The 17508-nt window shown below is 43.6% G+C and overlaps 1 protein-coding gene across 1 annotated transcript in view; it reads right to left on the bottom strand.

Annotated features, from left to right (window-relative positions):
- Positions 1-869: 869 nt before the first annotated feature.
- The window catches only part of LOC115175576 (solute carrier family 45 member 4), an 80519-nt gene continuing 63880 nt past the window's right edge, over positions 870-17508 (bottom strand). Inside the window, exons 4-9 of the mRNA XM_029734883.1 lie at positions 10375-10563; positions 7622-7801; positions 6240-7423; positions 5641-5740; positions 4198-4409; positions 870-2201 (exon numbers count right to left, since the gene is read on the bottom strand). Of these exons, the coding sequence (XP_029590743.1) occupies positions 1839-2201; positions 4198-4409; positions 5641-5740; positions 6240-7423; positions 7622-7801; positions 10375-10563 (2228 nt within the window). The 3' untranslated portion in view covers positions 870-1838. The remainder of the gene's footprint in view (positions 2202-4197; positions 4410-5640; positions 5741-6239; positions 7424-7621; positions 7802-10374; positions 10564-17508) is intronic.

The following is a 17508-nucleotide window of genomic DNA, read 5'->3' as shown; positions in this document are numbered from 1 at the left end:
GGGCCTTATATAGACAGGTGTGTGCCTTTCAAATCATGTCCAATCAATAGAATTCACCACAGGTGGTGGACTCCAATCAAGTTGTAGAAACATCTCAAAGATGATCAATGGAAACAGGATGCACCTGAACTCCATTTCGAGTTTCATAGCAAAGGGTCTGAATACTAATGTAAATAAGGTATCTGTTTTTTATTTTTAATACATTTTCAAAAATGTCTAAACCTGTTTTCGGCTTCGTCATTATGGGGTATTTTGTGTAGATTGATAAGGAAAAAATTCAATTTAATCAATTTTAGAATAAGGCTGTAACGTAACAAAATGTGGAAAAAGGGAAGGGGTCTGAATACTTTCCCAATACACTGTATGTAGGCCATGCAGAGCCAACATGGCGGGTTAGCATTTAGCTGCTTCAGAGCACAGCACAACTCGCCACATGGCCCAAACCATGCAGAAACCAGGTTTCTAAAATGTAAACAGACTACAAAAGTGAGAGGATATTACTCTTCTTTTAAGACCCATTACTTCGTTTTCATTCAGTTAGAAACTGAAAATAGAAGACCTATGTGGTAGGAAAAGAACCAACTTCAATTCCTGCACAGCTTAAGTTCTGCCAAAGGGCTCCTCCACCAACCCTCCATCTAACCTCACTCCTACATTTGACAAACATCTAGCTAGTTAAGTAACATCCTCAAAAAAAGGACAACAGCTGAAATTGTGCAGCGAGTGACACAATCCATTAACATTGCATTTGAAACAAGAGAAAGAAAAATAAGAAGTAGTAAGGGAAATTAAGCCCGAAATCGGTTTCTTCTCACTGAGACAGAAAACCTTCCAAGCTCCTTACAGTGCTCCTCAGCTTCTCTCCTTCGTTTGGTATGCACTCCAACGCAGCACTGAGATTCTTTCTCTTAAGCATTTCCTTGAAGTGTTTCTGTTCTCCGTCAATGGTAATGCCCTTGAGGACGTGATCTCAGAAGGATTTATACTTAAAGGTGGAAAATAGGATCCTTAGTATGAATTACTAAAGAGGATAAAGATATCTACGTGTAGATATAGTGTAACTGGTCTTATGACAACTTAGTATGTGCTAAAATAAAATAAATAAGAGAACTATTTACCAAACAATGCCTTCTTTCGCTCCTCACTTTGGAGATGCTCTCCTAACCAAGAAATCCCCTCCTTATACCTGTGCCGTTCCCTCTTAAAGCCACTAAAAACCTTTAAAGTCCAAAAAGTAAAACATCAACCCTGTAAATTATACCGGGCCTGGCCACATTTGGTGATTACAATGTCCTTCTGCAATATCATGTCAAAAATATATAGAGTAAAATAAACAAAATAAAATGTTCAATCAAAAGGAAGAGCAATTTTCAGTATTTTCAAATGATTCACTTATTAGAAGAATAAAATATCTCTTAAACTATTTTTGTCTTGACCCATGAATGGAAGTGCAAGAGTGAAGTGCATGTCTTTTCGAGAGATCCCAGTTCAGCGTGTGAACGACGGTCGTCGCGTGTATCCATTGTCCCCTGATCTGTCCTATCCAGTCGGACCGCCTTGATGGCGGCTCCTAGTGGCCCTGAGAGGGAGAGATGATTGTCCTCTCCTCGCCACACCACAGTCCTGAGACCGCGACATGAGAGAGGCACCATTTTAAATGAAACAAGTAAAATTGAAACCTTAAAACATCCTGGCCCATGTGTCTCAGAGAAAGAGCAGGTCGGTCAAGCCCATGCTATGCAGCACAGTCTTGGGTGGCGGAAAAGGGAATGTCAGTTTTTATTTTCATCGTTTGTTGATGTCGTTTGCATTGCTATGGTAACAGTAACCCCCCCCCATCACAGAGTGGATTCGCACTCCACTTTACACGTAGTGGTGGCGGCGCCTTTCTTGGTCAGTTTTAGAACACTGGGTTTCTCTGTGCTGCTGTTATCAGAGGAGGGCCCTGTTAAAGCTTTCTGCTCACCCTTGGCTTCCGCATCGCCGTGGCTCGGATAGATGACCAGGAACCAGGCTGTGAGGAAACCCAGGAAGGAGCCACCGGACGCCACCATAGGGATGACCCGCACGCTACCCGTGGCGTCCACCGCCGCGCCCAGTGCCGATGCCACCAGGATCTGGGAGATGTACACCTGGCATGACAGGATGGCACAGTCGATGCCAAAGCCCCGCTTGGAGTTCCCTGGGCTGTGGTGGATGTACTGGGAGAGGGGGAAAGGCGGGAAGAGAGAGGGGGAAAGGGGGGAAGACAGAAGGCGAGAAGAGACATGGTATCAAATAATTGCCAAGATGTCATTGTAAAATACACGTTTTTTGACTGACTGACTTGTACCTGGTTAAATAAATTATAAAATATTCTTTAGACATTTGTATATAATGGAGCTATGATCTTAACCTGTATAACCTGTTCTGGCATGTTCTGATGGAATCTGGCCTTGAAATGCTCTATTAGTCTTGGCATAAAGGTGACAGAGGTTTCCGTTTCTGGATTGACACCGCAGCATACAGCCTGGAGGTTATCATAACAGTCAGCAGATTAAACATACGTCTGTTGGCATCTTCAACTCTGTCCTCTTGGATATGGGCCTGCAATAACGTCCTTCGGCAGATGTTACCTCTAATGTATGTGATTTAAAGTGTATCTAATGAGACAACAACTACGTATGTATACTAAACAACATCTTGGAACATGTGGTTAAAGAAAATCTTGACGCCAAATGTTGTATGGATTGCTGCCAATGATTTGATTAACCTGATTTTAATTCACACTGTGTGAAAAGTGAATAGCATTTCTTCTGAACATCATCTGTTATATAATTGATCCAGTCTACTAACTAACCTGTTATATTAGTGTGTAACTAACTAACTAACTAACTAACTAACTAACTAACTAACTAACTAACTAACTAACCTGTTATATTAGTGTGTAACTAACTAACTAACTAACTATATCAGTGTGTAACTAACTAACTAACTAACTCACTTGTTATATCAGTGTGTAACTAACCTGTTATATCAGTGTGTTACTAACTAACTAACTACCCTGTTATATCAGTGTGTTACTACCTAACTAACCTGTTATATCAGTGTGTTACTTCCTAACTAACCTGTTATCTCAGTGTGTTACTTCCTAACTAACCTGTTATCTCAGTGTGTAACTACCTAACTAACCTGTTATCTCAGTGTGTAACTAACTAACCTGTTATCTCAGTGTGTAACTAACTAACCTGTTATCTCAGTGTGTAACTAACTAACTAACTAACTAACTAACTAACTAACTAACTAACTAACTAACTAACTAGTTAGTTATCTGTGTGTAACTAGCCTGTTATCTCAGTGTGTAACTAACTAACCTGTTATCTCAGTGTGTAACTAACTAACCTGTTATCTCAGTATGTAACTAACTAACTAACTAACTAACTAACTAACTAACTAACTAACTAGTTATCTGTGTGTAACTAACATGTTATCTCAGTGTGTAACTAACTAACCTGTTATATCAGTGTGTAACTAACTAACCTGTTATATCAGTGTGTAACTAACTAACTAACTAACCTGTTATATCAGTGTGTAACTAACTAACTAACCTGTTATATCAGTGTGTAACTAACTAACTAACCTGTTATATCAGTGTGTAACTAACTAACTAACCTGTTATATCAGTGTGTAACTAACTAACTAACATGTTATATCAGTGTGTAACTAACTAACTAACCTGTTATATCAGTGTGTAACTAACTAACCTGTTATATCAGTGTGTGTACTAACTAACTAACCTGTTATATCAGTGTGTGTGCTAACTAACCTGTTATATCAGTGTGTGTGCTAACTAACCTGTTATATCAGTGTGTGTGCTAACTAACCTGTTATATCAGTGTGTGTACTAACTAACTAACATGTTATATCAGTGTGTAACTAACTAACTAACATGTTATATCAGTGTGTAACTAACTAACCTGTTATATCAGTGTGTAACTAACTAACCTGTTATATCAGTGTGTAACTAACTAACTAACCTGTTATATCAGTGTGTGTACTAACTAACCTGTTATATCAGTGTGTGTACTAACTAACCTGTTATATCAGTGTGTGTACTAACTAACCTGTTATATCAGTGTGTGTACTAACTAGTATAGATCCTTACCTCTTTCATCTCATGGTATTGTCCCAGGAGTACTAACTAGTATAGATCCTTACCTCTTTCATCTCATGGTATTGTCCCAGGAGGGCATAAGGGCAGTATGAGATGCTCATGGAGATGATGCCCATGCTGCTGATCATCACCATGGAGACGTAGACGTTGGGGAAGATGGCCATGACGGCCGTACCGATGGAGAAGCCCAGCGTGCCCAGGACGTAGATGACCTTGATGCTCAGGTCAAAGTTGTCCAGGTACTTCTGCAGTAAGGCTGAAACAATACAATATAATAGTTTATAAACAAAGGGAGGCCAAATCATTTTATAAAGCCCTTTTTACATCAGCAGTTGTCACAAAGTGTTTTAAAGATACTTAGCCTAAACCCACAAAGAGCAAGCAATGCAGATCAGAAGCACAGTGGCCAAGGCCTGAACCTACAAAGACGCCTAGATTTCATATGGCCTCGTATAAAAGTTGGTTTATTTACAAGAGGTGACTCCTGTAAGTCTTATCCACACTGTGGGTCAACTAGACGACATTCACCATGATTAAGTGACCAGCAATTAGTACAGATTTCCTCTTGTGACTTACGCTGGGTGTTTAGGTGCTGGGTTGCTGTACAGTTCTTTGTGAATAGTCCAATTATAAAAAGCACTACAATTTATTTTTACTGATTGAGTAACTGTATCACTTGCACAGATCATCTCAGCTCACTGGCTTGTCTTAGTCTAACCGTCCAGCATGCGAACAGAGCGACAGAGAGCACATCGGCTGCAGACTGAGCACATTGTTTAGAAAGGACTTTATGGCTGCCTCAGAGCACACAGACCTGCACAAGCCTGTGTCTGGGCCCTGTGCGCTCAGCCTGGTCTCATAGACTAGACGCAACATAGTAAAAGTTAATCCAGGACACTCAACTTAGTATGATATGTTACGTTTAGCATGGTTACATAAGACAGATGGTTACTTAAGGAAAAAAACAAGGTAGGGTGGGTGGGCGCATAACGCAAACGTCTAACAACCCAAAGGTTGCGAGTTTGAATCTCATCACGGACAACTTTAGCATTTGCGCTAATTAGCTACTTTTTAGCTACTTTGCAACTACTTAGCGTGTTTTAGCTAACCCTTCCCCTAACCCTTTTAGCTAACCCTTCCCCTAACCTTAACCCTTCAACCTAACTCCTAAACTTAACCCTAACCTTAGCCTAGCTAACGTTAACCAGCTAGCTCAAATTTGTAACATACTGTAGTTTTTGCAAATTTGTAACATATTGTACATTTTGAAAATTTGTAACGCTTACCATACGAAATGTAACATATCATAGTAAATGGAGTGTCTCGGATTTACATACAGAAAAAAACGAAATGCTCTGAGACCAGGTTGGTGCGCTCAGTCATTGGTCACTTAATTCATTTGTTAGTTTATTAGTTAGTTAGTTCATTCGTCCATCATTCCTTCCATTCATCCATCCATTTATTCTACTCAATGACTGGTCAGTGACCTGAGCAGGAGGCAGCGGTCAAGGCATAGATGACCAGCCCCCAGCAGCCCATCTGAACTCCTTTGTGGTAGTTCTGCAGTTCCGTGGAGTTAGCGGGAGCCTGGAGAGAGGAGGGAAAACAACAGCTTTAGTTAGGGATAGAGAAAGGGAGGCCGGTATCCCAGAGGTTAGAGAGAGGCGGGCCAGCAACCAGAGAGTATCCGGTTCAAATCCCAGGTCGGCAACAAAAACCTGGTGGGGAGTGAACTGGCAACCGGAGATTGAGTTTGTGTGATTAATCGTTTTTTATTTGCAGAAGACATAAAAAAAAGACATGTACATTTATGTCCAAATAAATACAACAGGCTATATAATAACGTGGCATAACGTGGCATAACTAGCCCAACACTCTAGTGGTTAGAGCGTTGGGCTACTAACCGAAAGGTTGCAAGCTCAAATCCCCGAGCTGACAAGGTACAAATCTGTTGTTCTACCCCTGAACAACAACTGTTCCTAGGCCGTCATTGTTAAGAATTTGTTCTTAACTGACTTGCCTAGTTAAATAAAGGTAAAATAAAAATAAATATAAATATTGGTCCTTGGAGTCCCAGTAGCCTTACCGTGGGGTCGCCGTGGTAGATGACCTGGCCCATGAAGTCAGTGTAGAAGACGGCCTCAGCGATGATGGAGAACCAGGTGAGGAGATGACAGACACAGAGCCTCATCAGCTCTGGAGGCATCTTCAGCATGGACAGCCACAGTAGCCTGACCGTGGTCTCCGTCTCCCCCTCCTCACTCTCTGTGTCCCCGCTGGAGTTGGTGTTGCCCGACTGGTGGCGCGCTCTGGGGTTCTGCTGTTTCCTCTTCTGTCTCCGCTGCACCTCGTAGATGTCGTTCAAGCTGCGCGAGGGCTTGATGAGCAGTGCGGCGTTGGCTCTCCGGTAGCGGTAGCGGTGGGAACCCACGCGGCCGTAGTAGGAGAAGGTGCAGGAAGGCTGGCGGTAGAAGATGTGTCTGCGGTGCCGCATGGAAGCGTTTGTGCTGGCCGAGTTCTTCATGACCATGTGGGCATGCCCGTTGGCGCCCTGGCCCAAGCCGTTGGCATGCGCTCGGCCGTTTGGCGTCTTCTGCTCGTTGAGCTGGTTGTTGAGAAGCGCCTCTTCCCCGTCGCGGTCCTGCTCCTGCAGGAACTGGGACAGCCGGCAGATCTTTTTGGAGGTTTTGAGGAGGTCCTGGCTGCCTGTGCTGCTGCTGCGGCGTGGTGGAGAGCCGTGGTAGGACGATAGGCGGTCAGCGAAGATGGAGGGCTCGATGTGAAGCAGGGACAGAGCGTCGTGGTCCAGGTGATCCAGTGTGGCGTCGGCCATTTGCAGCACTGAGTCCGACTTGGACCTCACCATCTCCACATCCAGGAAGTCCATGTCCATGTCGCGCAATGAGCGCCCATCCTCTTCCCCATCACCATCCCTATAGAACTCATAACGGTCGTAACGATCGCAAGGGTCGTAGATGTCCTCCTCTCCGATGAGCTCCATGTGGGGGGTGTTGTGGCCATGAAGCTTCCCCAGAGAGCTGTTGGCCTTGTGGGCTGTGGAAGAGGCGGCGTCGGCCTCCTCGTCCAGCCGGTCCTGCTGGGGGCTGTACCGCTGCTCTTCGATGCTGAACAGATGCAGCGCCACAGAGATAGTGAACAAGATGGCGGCGAAGAAGAAGAGGATCTGCTCCTGGGACTTGAAGATTGAGCCCAGGAATGTGTGGGTCCAGTCCAGACCGCCTAGCGCGTAGCCCACCGCTCCCCCACAACCTGGCCCAGGCACACACATGCAGAATACACAAACACACAATTAGCATCTCTAATAACACAACATAGCATGGATCTCCGTTTCAGCTGAATTTCCTGTTTGAGAATATTCAATTTCTTAACTTTCACAGACATCACAAAGGTATGGGCATGGAAACATCCTGAAATACAAGGTGAGTGCTACTAAGACGTGTGTTGTACCAGAGGAGAAGGCGTGGATGTTGAGGGCCATGTCTTGTTCTTCAGTGTCTGCCACGTCTAGTAGGTAGGCCCTTATGGGACCCTCTGTTGCGTCTGCACTGAAGTCCAGCACTACTACACCGAGCACCGTCAGAACAATGCCTATGGGCTGGTTATTTGGCACGTCGCCGACGGCAAGACCTGGAACACAACCAGAGACAGAGTTAGTATCCTAGCTGGTACAACACCTTCAGAAAACCATAGGCCTAATTCACAGATAGAAAGTTCGCCACAGAGACCACATCCTGCCAATCCAGTGTACATATATCCATCCTAGTTACTTTGCAGCTCTGCAACAATGAGAACACAGCTGGATCGAGATATTCACATGTGAATCAATACCCGAATAGTGGGTTACTATTATGGCATGCAACTGCCTTCTAACACACACACACACACACACACACACACACACACGTAGCCGTATATGGTATATTCCACCTCAGAGGCCAGGAAGAACACAATAAGGTTGATTGGATGATCACCCTCAGGGCTACAGGGAATATATAGATTGTCGCTGTGTGATGAAAACCTAACTCCATTTTTGCCAATTTTCATATTTTTACATGTATTGAAAGCAGTAACCCCCTCAACATACTCTCAACATTTCATGACTAGAACCAAGAAAATGTATTCAAAATAGCTTCTGAACTTCTGAAAATTGTAACTTTGTTAACAGTAAAATATGGCAGTTTTTTTTCTCTCTTCATTTCCTGAAAAGTTTCTGTTTTGTAGATAAGAGGTTTTCATCCAACAGCGACAATATGATACCTCGTCAGTGTATACTATTTAAAGAGACTCCTGCCCTGGTTCACTCCAATGCAGAGTTATCAGTACAAGCGTCACGCGCAAATCTAATTTATAAAAATATCATCTAAAAATAAACACTAGCCAGAAACGTTGTGCTTCACTGGTGTAAAACATCGTCCCTGTACTGTAAGTGTCATTAGTGTCATTGCAAATCTGGCCTACTGTGAATTATTTCACTGGGAATCTAAACTCTTAGTTGTAAACTCCCATTTACTACTTCCATCATAACATTGAGCCCAGAGGAACTCCCCATTGCTAGGACACAACAACAAACAAGTCATTATTCCAACTCTCATTAAAGGGACAACCCTCTTTAGAAAATATTTTGTCAATTAACAACGACCACAGAGGAAGAGAAGTGTAAAGGTTGAAGAAAAAAAAGACTTGTAGTACTGAAGTCTGTAGTCTGAGCCTGTGTGTAGTCAGTCAGTGTGTACGTAGTAAGCAAAGACTTTCTTCCTGACAATGGCGTGGCCGACGGGCAGCGTGCTAGCGCTGGAGACAGGAAGCGGCTCCAGATAGGCAATGAAAGGTAAGAAAGGGGGCACAACAGGAAACGTTTCCCTGTGAACTGGTTCCTAGTCCTTTCCCATGTCACAGAGACAGACAGAGTTCACACACACCGTTCGGCCCAGCAGGTCAGCGTACACCAGAGTCTGTAGCCTATGACCCACTGCACTGGGACTTGAACTGAGGCTGACGACGCACAAATAGCCGCTCTGGTAGGGCTATAGTGAGGGCACTGCTCCCTTCCACTACTACCAGACTCTTCAGTCCTAATTGGTTGACTGTTCTGAAGCCGGCAGCAAATCAACTCTATGGGATATCTATTGATCTTCCCCTCTGCTGTGCCTTTCAAGCACGGAGCAAACTGGAACCCTTCTCTCGCTCCCTCTTCCACCTGCACAGATAGTGGCACTTAGGATCACTTCCACTGATAATGAGTAGCCAGTAGGTTAATGTAGGATGTGAAACTCCTGATAGAAGTGGAACTTGGTGTGTGTGTGTGTTGCATTAGAACACAGTTGAAGTTATAGAACCAGGCTATCTTTTTACTCTGGTTTCTAAACTCAGGAGAACCACATTAGTGAGACACAGCCAGAGATCATTTTCAATTCAATATGCTTCATATCACAACTCACACTTCAGAAGACTGCTTATTAGGTGAGGCTAAAAGATTGACTGACTGGCTGACTGATTGACCGGCTGGCTGGCTGGCTGGCCGGCTGACATCATGGATAACAACAGAGGATGTCATTAGCCTATTCTGTGAACTCAATCACTTTCCTGTCACACACACAGGCAACAAGGGTTTAAACCGTCAGATAGGACTTGACGGTTAATTAGAGATGGTTTTAGATGGTATTGTATCTCAGTTGGTGTGTATGTGTGGGTGGGTGTGTGCCTGTCATGTCTTTCGACTCCTGGAGGTTGTCAGACTACAAGTCTATAGGGTTAGTGTGAATTCCTGTCCCTAATAGAGGATGTGGCTGTCTAGCGGAGTCTCAAATGGCATCAGTGTTCTCTGCTCCAGCAGGGGATGGCAGGTGACTGCCAGTGCTCCTGTAAAGTGAAGCCTTTCATCTCAAATAAAAAAACATTTCAACACAATTACTCCCATTGGGTAAAAACGGCAAATGCAGCTGAGGATGGTTGTATCTAATAACCTAACTTCTCTAAACTGGCAAACTGCCCAACTGAATAGATTTGATCAATCATTTATTTTTTACGATCAATTGGTTAAACTTTTGACCTTAACCTATAGTGACAATGTAACAATGTAGTAACAATGTTGGTTATTGAATTCCTGGTGGAGTACACAGCAGCTCTTTCTACAGGCCTCGTCTCTCCTTTCTCCTGCCGCCCTACCCTCCACATCCCCCCCGCCTAACTCCCAGTCTCACCTATGAGTGACCCGTTGAGGAAGAGTGCTACTCCAAACAACACCCCCACACACAGGGCCAGGATGAAAGGGCGTCGCCGGCCCCATTTCAGGGTGCAGCGATCACTGGCTGAGCCAATCAGAGGTGTGAAGATCAGACCCAGGATGGGGCTCAGGAACCATGTCAGACTGTAATACTGTTCTGGAAGACCTGGAGATAGACAGGAAGGAAAAAAGGGGTATAAGGTTATGGTTTATCATAATCATCATCATCATCCAAACAGGCAGCACTTTGGAACTGTGTGGAGCATAGATGCATATAGGATCACTGTTCTGGAGGACTTGGAACACAGGATCAAAAAATAGAACATGTACTTTACGGGCTAGTATCCCAGACTAAAACCACACCCAATGGAGATTCTCTACTGGACTGCACATACACTATATACACATGAAAGTATGTGGACACCCCTTCAAAATAGTGGTTTTGGCTATTTTAGCCACACTGGTTGCTGACAGGTGTATAAAATAGAGCACACAGCCATGCAATCTCCATAGACAAACATTGGTAGTAGAATTGCCTTACTGAAGAGCTCAGTGACTTTCAACGTGGCACCGTCATAAGATGCCACATTTCCAACAAGTCACTTTGTCAAATTTCTGCCCTGCTTGAGCAGCCCCGGTCAACTGTAAGTGCTGTTATTGTGCAGTGAAAATGTCTAGGAGCAACAACGGCTCAGCCCCGAAGTGGTAGGCCACACAAGCTCACAGAACGGGACCGACGAGTGCTTAAAGCACGTAGAGCGTAAAAATCATCTGTCCTTGGTTGCAACACTCACTACCGAATTCCAAACTGCTTCTGGAAGCAAGGTCAGCACAAAAACTGTTTCTTCGGGAGCTTCATGAAATGGGTTTCCATGGCCGAGCAGCTGCACACAAGCTTAAGATCACCATGCACAATGCCAAGTGTCGGCTGGAGTGGTGAAAAGCTCGCTGCCATTGGACTCTGGAGCAGTGGAAATGCGTTCTCTGGAGTGATGAATCACGCTTCACCATCTGGCAGTCCGACGGATGAATCTGGGTTTGGAGGATGCCAGGAGAACGCTACCTGCCTCAATGCATAGCGCCAACTGTTTGGTGGAGGAGGAATAATGGTCTGGGGCTATTTTTCATAGTTCATGCTAGGCCCCTTAGTTCCAATTAAGGGAAATCTTAACGCTACAGCATACAATTCGATTCTGTGCTTCCAACTTTGTGGCAACAGTTTAGGGAAGGCCCTTTCCTGTTTCAGCATGACAATGCCCCCGTGCACAGAGCAAGGTCCATACAGAAATGGTTTTTCAAGATGGTTGTGAAAACTTGACTGGCCTGCACAGAGCCCTGACCTCAACCCCATCTACCACCTTTGGGATGAATTGGAACGCTGACTGCAAGCCAGGCCTAATCTCCCAACATCAGTGCCCGACCTCACTAATGCTCTTGTTGCTGAATGGCAGCAAGTCCCCGCAGCAATGTTCCTACATCGAGTGCAGTGGTTCTAAATCCTGGTCCTGGGGACCCAAAGGGGTGCACATTTGTTGTTTTTGCCCTAACACTACACACCAGATTCAAATAATCAAAGCCTTTTGATGAGTTGATCATTTGAATCAGCTGTGTAGTGTTCGGGCAAAAACAACAAATGTGCACCCCTTTGGGTCCCCAGGACCAGGATTGAGAACCAGTGATCTAGTGGAAAGCCTTCCCAGAAAAGTGGAGGTGGTTCTAGCAGCAAATGGGGGACCAACTCCATATTAATGAGATGTTCAACGAACCAGTGTCCACATACTTTTGGTCATGTAGTGTACTTTTTAGTCCAGGACTAGGCTCAGTCTGTGTTGGGAAACAGGCCCTAGATGAACTGTTTGTGACCATACTGACCTAGACTAGGGGATCTAGGCTATGGTCTAGCCAGAAGAGAGAAGGAGAAATCCAAAACAGGTGTAATATTTGGCACTGTGTGGACACACATGAGTGGGGACAACATCAGGCTGGTATAGCCTTACCTCAGACCAGGAAGGGTTGAAGCAAGCTTGGCCTTTATACCCAGACTGATTTTATTCCCTTTTCTGAATTCCAATAGGCTCCAATAAGAAGCTAACAGTAAATAAAGCTATTTGGTACACAGTCCAGTGCAGCCCAGTTGTACTTGTAGTAATCCTGATCCTCTCTGTGTGGCTGGCTATGCTGGCAGATTTCCCTCCGGCTGGCTCTGACCAGCCCAGCCACTATACACCTTTCATTGTTAGGGGGGGAACAGTGTGTGTTTGTTTCCTGCTGCTCTAAGAGAGATGACCTATATAGGAGAGAGGGCAGGCCTCTGACATGTGCCCACGTCTGGCTCTGGGAAGCAGCCAATACACAGTACAGTACTATACAGTAAACTGATAGAATCAGCTGAGCAGGGTTGTGAGAGAAACATGGCGGAATGAGATCAGCAGTTTTACATGAGTGTGTGTGAGACATAAGTGTTGTGTGTGTGTCTTCGATCACAGCAGTGTGTATACTTATGAACCCAGTCATTAGCCTTATATGGAGCTCAGGTCATGAGAACAAATCCATACAAACATAGATACTGGTGAGAGGCTGTCTCTAGCTGAAATGAGGTAGAGGTCATATGATAATAAGGCTCATCAGGGCTGTGAAGCTCTCATCCCTCGATTACACACGCATGTTAAATGCACATACACACAGGCACGCACGCACAGTATAAGCCTAATGATAATATCACAATTGTAAAAGACAATAACATAATAATAAATTAATACAACCACAGGCAAATGATCAAATAAGGAAATAGGCTTTTTAACATTATCCTCAAGATACCTAAAAGGGATACTTCAGGATTTAGGAAATGAATCCCTTTTATCTACTTCCCCAGAGTCAGATTAACTCATGGATACCATTTGTATGTCTCTACATCCAGTATTAAGGAAGTTAGAGGTAGTTCCGCAAGCCAATGCTAACTTGCGTTTGCAGAACTAGCATGCTAGCAGTTATAATAGACTTCCAGTCATTGTACTAACGCTGGTTAAAAACTTCCTTCAAACTGCACGCAGAGACATACAAATGGTATCCATGGGTTCATCCGACTCTGGGGAAGTAGATAAAGGGCTTCATTGACAAAATCCTGATGTATCACTTTAAGATACCCAAGATTACCCTCTCTTCTCACAACTAGCCCAGGGACTACAGATAAAAAGCTGGTTCAATAGCATTGTGTACACGGTCCCTTAGAAATAAACAAATCAAATAAAAATACAGGGGGTTACAGGTTATAGCTCCAAATGATTCCACATTTCAAAGTGCCTCAAGTCCTGTCACCTCAGTCCACACACACAAACACATATTACGTAACCCCTAAACAGCACGTAGCTGGTGATTAAGGTTATGTAAAAGGGGAAGAGATTGGGGGCGTCTTAAAGGAGGTGAAGTCGGAGTGATGGACACAACCCAAGAACCTGTGATCCACATTCAAACAACACACAGTCAGTAACACAGAATCTGAACAGACTAAACCTCAGCAAAGTCAATTAAACATTAGACCTGTACCCATTTAGACACTGTCATATGTATAGACACCTTTCACCTTCAGTCTTGTAGGCATCTTTTTGCACAATTCACACACCCCTAGTCAGGCTATGCATGCCATACTCATAGTCAATTTGATTCACATACTCTTTTCATTGGTCACACCATTGTAATTATCCAATAAAGCAACAGGTAAATCATTGAAGACAGAAAAAAGCCTAGCCTCAGGCCATATTTCCATAGGAAACCAATGAACTGAATGGAGGGGCCATCCAGAGGTGTGTAGTGCACTGACTGCTGAGGGTGTAAGACATGAGAACAACACCCTCTATATATTGTTGCGGATTAGGCTCAGGGGGGACCAGGGTGGAGGTTGTTGAGAGGAAGGACAGTGACAGGGGGCCTGGCCAGAGAATCAGTCCACAGGCTGGACGACACAGAGCCACGTTGCTCTTTAATCCTCCCATCAGGCTGGTCATAACAGAATTGAGGCGCGGGACAGGACAGGGATGGCACGAACACATGCACACACACACACTCTCTCTCTCATCTTCTCTGGGCTATTAAAGGCTAACTGTCATCTCACTGACTGACATCGGCCAAAGTATCCCTGTTACGTAGTGTGATTGCTGAATGACAAGGCAGCTTTGGTGATGTGGGCCAAATCATTAGTTACTGGCCAAACACAGAATGGAGTCCTGGTGTACACAAATGGTAGTATGCTAGTAATATGCATGTAATAACATATGTTGATGGCCACGGCATGATTTTCATTCATCCATCATCTTATCCAACAAATTGATATTTGGAAACATTTTGTCACACTGAAATATACCAGCTGTCCATTCTTAGTTTAGGTTCCTCAAAACAACGTAAACAAAGTTAGACGAGGCCACGCCCCCTCGGCGTGTTAGACGAGGCCACGCCCCCTCGTCATGTTAGATGAGGCCACAACCCCTCATCATGCCCTTTCCACAGATAGGTTGTTTTGTGTGTAATGACCCCATGTTTTGGGCACTGGAATGCTACAATAGCAGATGAACACTTTAGACAATAGGCTAGTTAAAAGTTCTGATCATTCTAATGACAGGTGGATTGACCAGAGAGAAACAGTAAGAGTAGGGTGTTTTCACACTTGGACCCTTTCAGGCAATTTTTGGAAACTCAGTGCGGTTCGCTTAATTTTTGGTGAGGTGTGAACACTCCACAGGAACTTGGACCCCTCAAAAGAGCCCCCGAAGCGAACCGAACTGAGACCATCTCGAGAGGTGGTCGGAGTTCGGTTCGCTTGAATTCCAGGATCCGGTTCCCTTTTTTAGGGCAATGTGAAAACAAAGCTCCTCAGGTTCGCTTGTCATTATTCCCGCACCATACTCTACTGCAACACCGTTCCCCCTGATATAACCTCTCACATTGGTGCCACAAGACAGATGATGTGCAGGTTTGTGTAAAAAAACTTTTTGGATATTGATTTGCGATTGTCAAGGACAGACAGAAATGACAAAATGTGTGATTTTACTTCAGATCATTTGTTTGCAACATCTGATCTATAGGCTAAGAGAGCTTCATAAACTGTATATTCGATTGAAGGGTTTGAACAGTGTGAGAAGACAATCTATTTGGTGAGAATCACAACAGAGAACAAAATCTATTCTAGCTCTTAAAGAGGCACTAGCCTACATTGGGTGTACAATTTTCAATTAGAGCATTATTTAATCTTCAGTTATTATTCTGCTATTTATTCTGTTACCAATAATATTTTCATGTTAATAGAATCTTCTGATTACAACTACTATGTCTAATATTTTAACAAAATGCAAGTAGGTATATCTAGCTGTCCAATAACAAGTTATGATGAAATGGCTTGTCCCAGAATGCATTGAATGTTAGAAAATAATCTTGGTTCCTTTCTAAACATAGCAATGTGAATGGGTGAAGTGAACTGACAAAAGAGTTGAGTCTTCACTCAAAGGCAAGGGCAGTGTGAATAAAAAGAGAAGGTATTTAGCTCTTTTTTTACCCTAGAGTTCACTTTAAAGAGGACTGAGATCAGCCCTCCTGAAAAACTCAGCAGAAAGAGAGAGAAAAAGAGAGAGATTGATAGAGAAAAGAGAGATTCCACATTCGCACCTTGGCTCTGAATGTGCAGTATTAACACGAACCAGACCTGCAACAACGTCAGTTCTGCAAAGTGCTCATGTTCTCTCACGACAAGGTCGTGAGGCTAAGCCGCAGGCAACCCTGTCCCAAAACCTCAGGGACAGGCTCGTAAAGGCTTTAACCTCACCATGGTGCAGGCCTGCCCTGCGCCACAGGCCCACAGAGGGAGAACCTGCTAGCCAAGTCTGCGCAAGGCTCAAGGCTAGGCAGTACTTTTCCATTCATCTGCCCTGCTTTGCTATGTGGGTTAGAGAGTCAGGCTGCAGGGTGCACTTACAAACCGACAGTCACTCTATGGAGTGAACGGAGTGAAACGTTTCAAGTGTAAAAAAATAACTCTGACAATGTTTCATAGAAAATGACCAACGAATTGATAAAGTGAGCATTTATAATACAGTGCCTTGCAAAAGTATTCAGACCCCTTGGATTTCTTCACATTTTGTGTTACAAAGTGGGATTAAAATTAATTTAATTGTCATTTATTTGTCAACAATCTACACAAAATACACAAAAAAATATAAATTCAAATTAAATAACTAAAATATAGTCATTGCATAAGTATTCAGCTCCCAGATGAATACATGTTAGAAACAGCTTTGGCAGAGTCTTCTTGGGTAAGTCTCTAAAAGCTTACTTTGCACACCTGGCTTGTGCAATATTTGCCCATTAGTCTTTAAAAAATCTTCAAGCTCTGTCAAAATGTTGGGGGTCATGGCTAAACAGCAATTTTCAAGTCTTGCTATAGATTTTAAAGCAGATTTAAGACAAAAATGTAACTTGGCCACTCAGGAACATTCACAGTCTTCTTGGTATGAAACTCCAGTGTAGATTTGGCCTTGTATTTTAGGTTATTGTCCTGCTGAAAGGTCAATTCCTCTCCCAGTGTCTTTTGTGAAGCAGACTGAAGCAGGATCTCCTCTAGGATTTTGCCTGTGCTTAACTCATCCCGTTTTTTTTATCCTGAAAAACTACCCAATATTTGCAGATGACAAGCATACCTATACCATGATGCAGCCACCACCATGCTTGAAAATAAGGAGGAAGTTACTCAGTGATGTGTTTTGTTGGATTTGCCCGAAACATAAGGCTTTGCATTTAGGCTAAAACTTATATTCCTTTGCCTTGTTTTGTTGTTGTTGCAGTATTACTTTAATGACTTGTTGCATACAAGATGCATGTTTTGGAATATTCTGTATATTTGTATTATTTTCACTCTGTCATTTAGGTCATTATTGTGGAGTCGCTATAATGTTTTGATCCATCCTCAGTTCTCACAGCCATTGATCTCTGAAGCTGTTTTAAAATCACCAATGGCCTCATAGTAACATCCCTGACCAGTTTCCTTCCTGTCCTGCAGCTCAGTTCAGAAGGACGACTATATTTGATGTGTCTGGGTGGTTTAATACATAATCCACAGCATAATTATTAA

This window comes from Salmo trutta, chromosome 36, assembly GCF_901001165.1.
Source record: "Salmo trutta chromosome 36, fSalTru1.1, whole genome shotgun sequence".
NCBI lineage: Eukaryota > Metazoa > Chordata > Actinopteri > Salmoniformes > Salmonidae > Salmo > Salmo trutta.
Note: the sequence above shows the minus strand (reverse complement) of the source record. Positions and strands in the feature narration are given on the sequence as shown.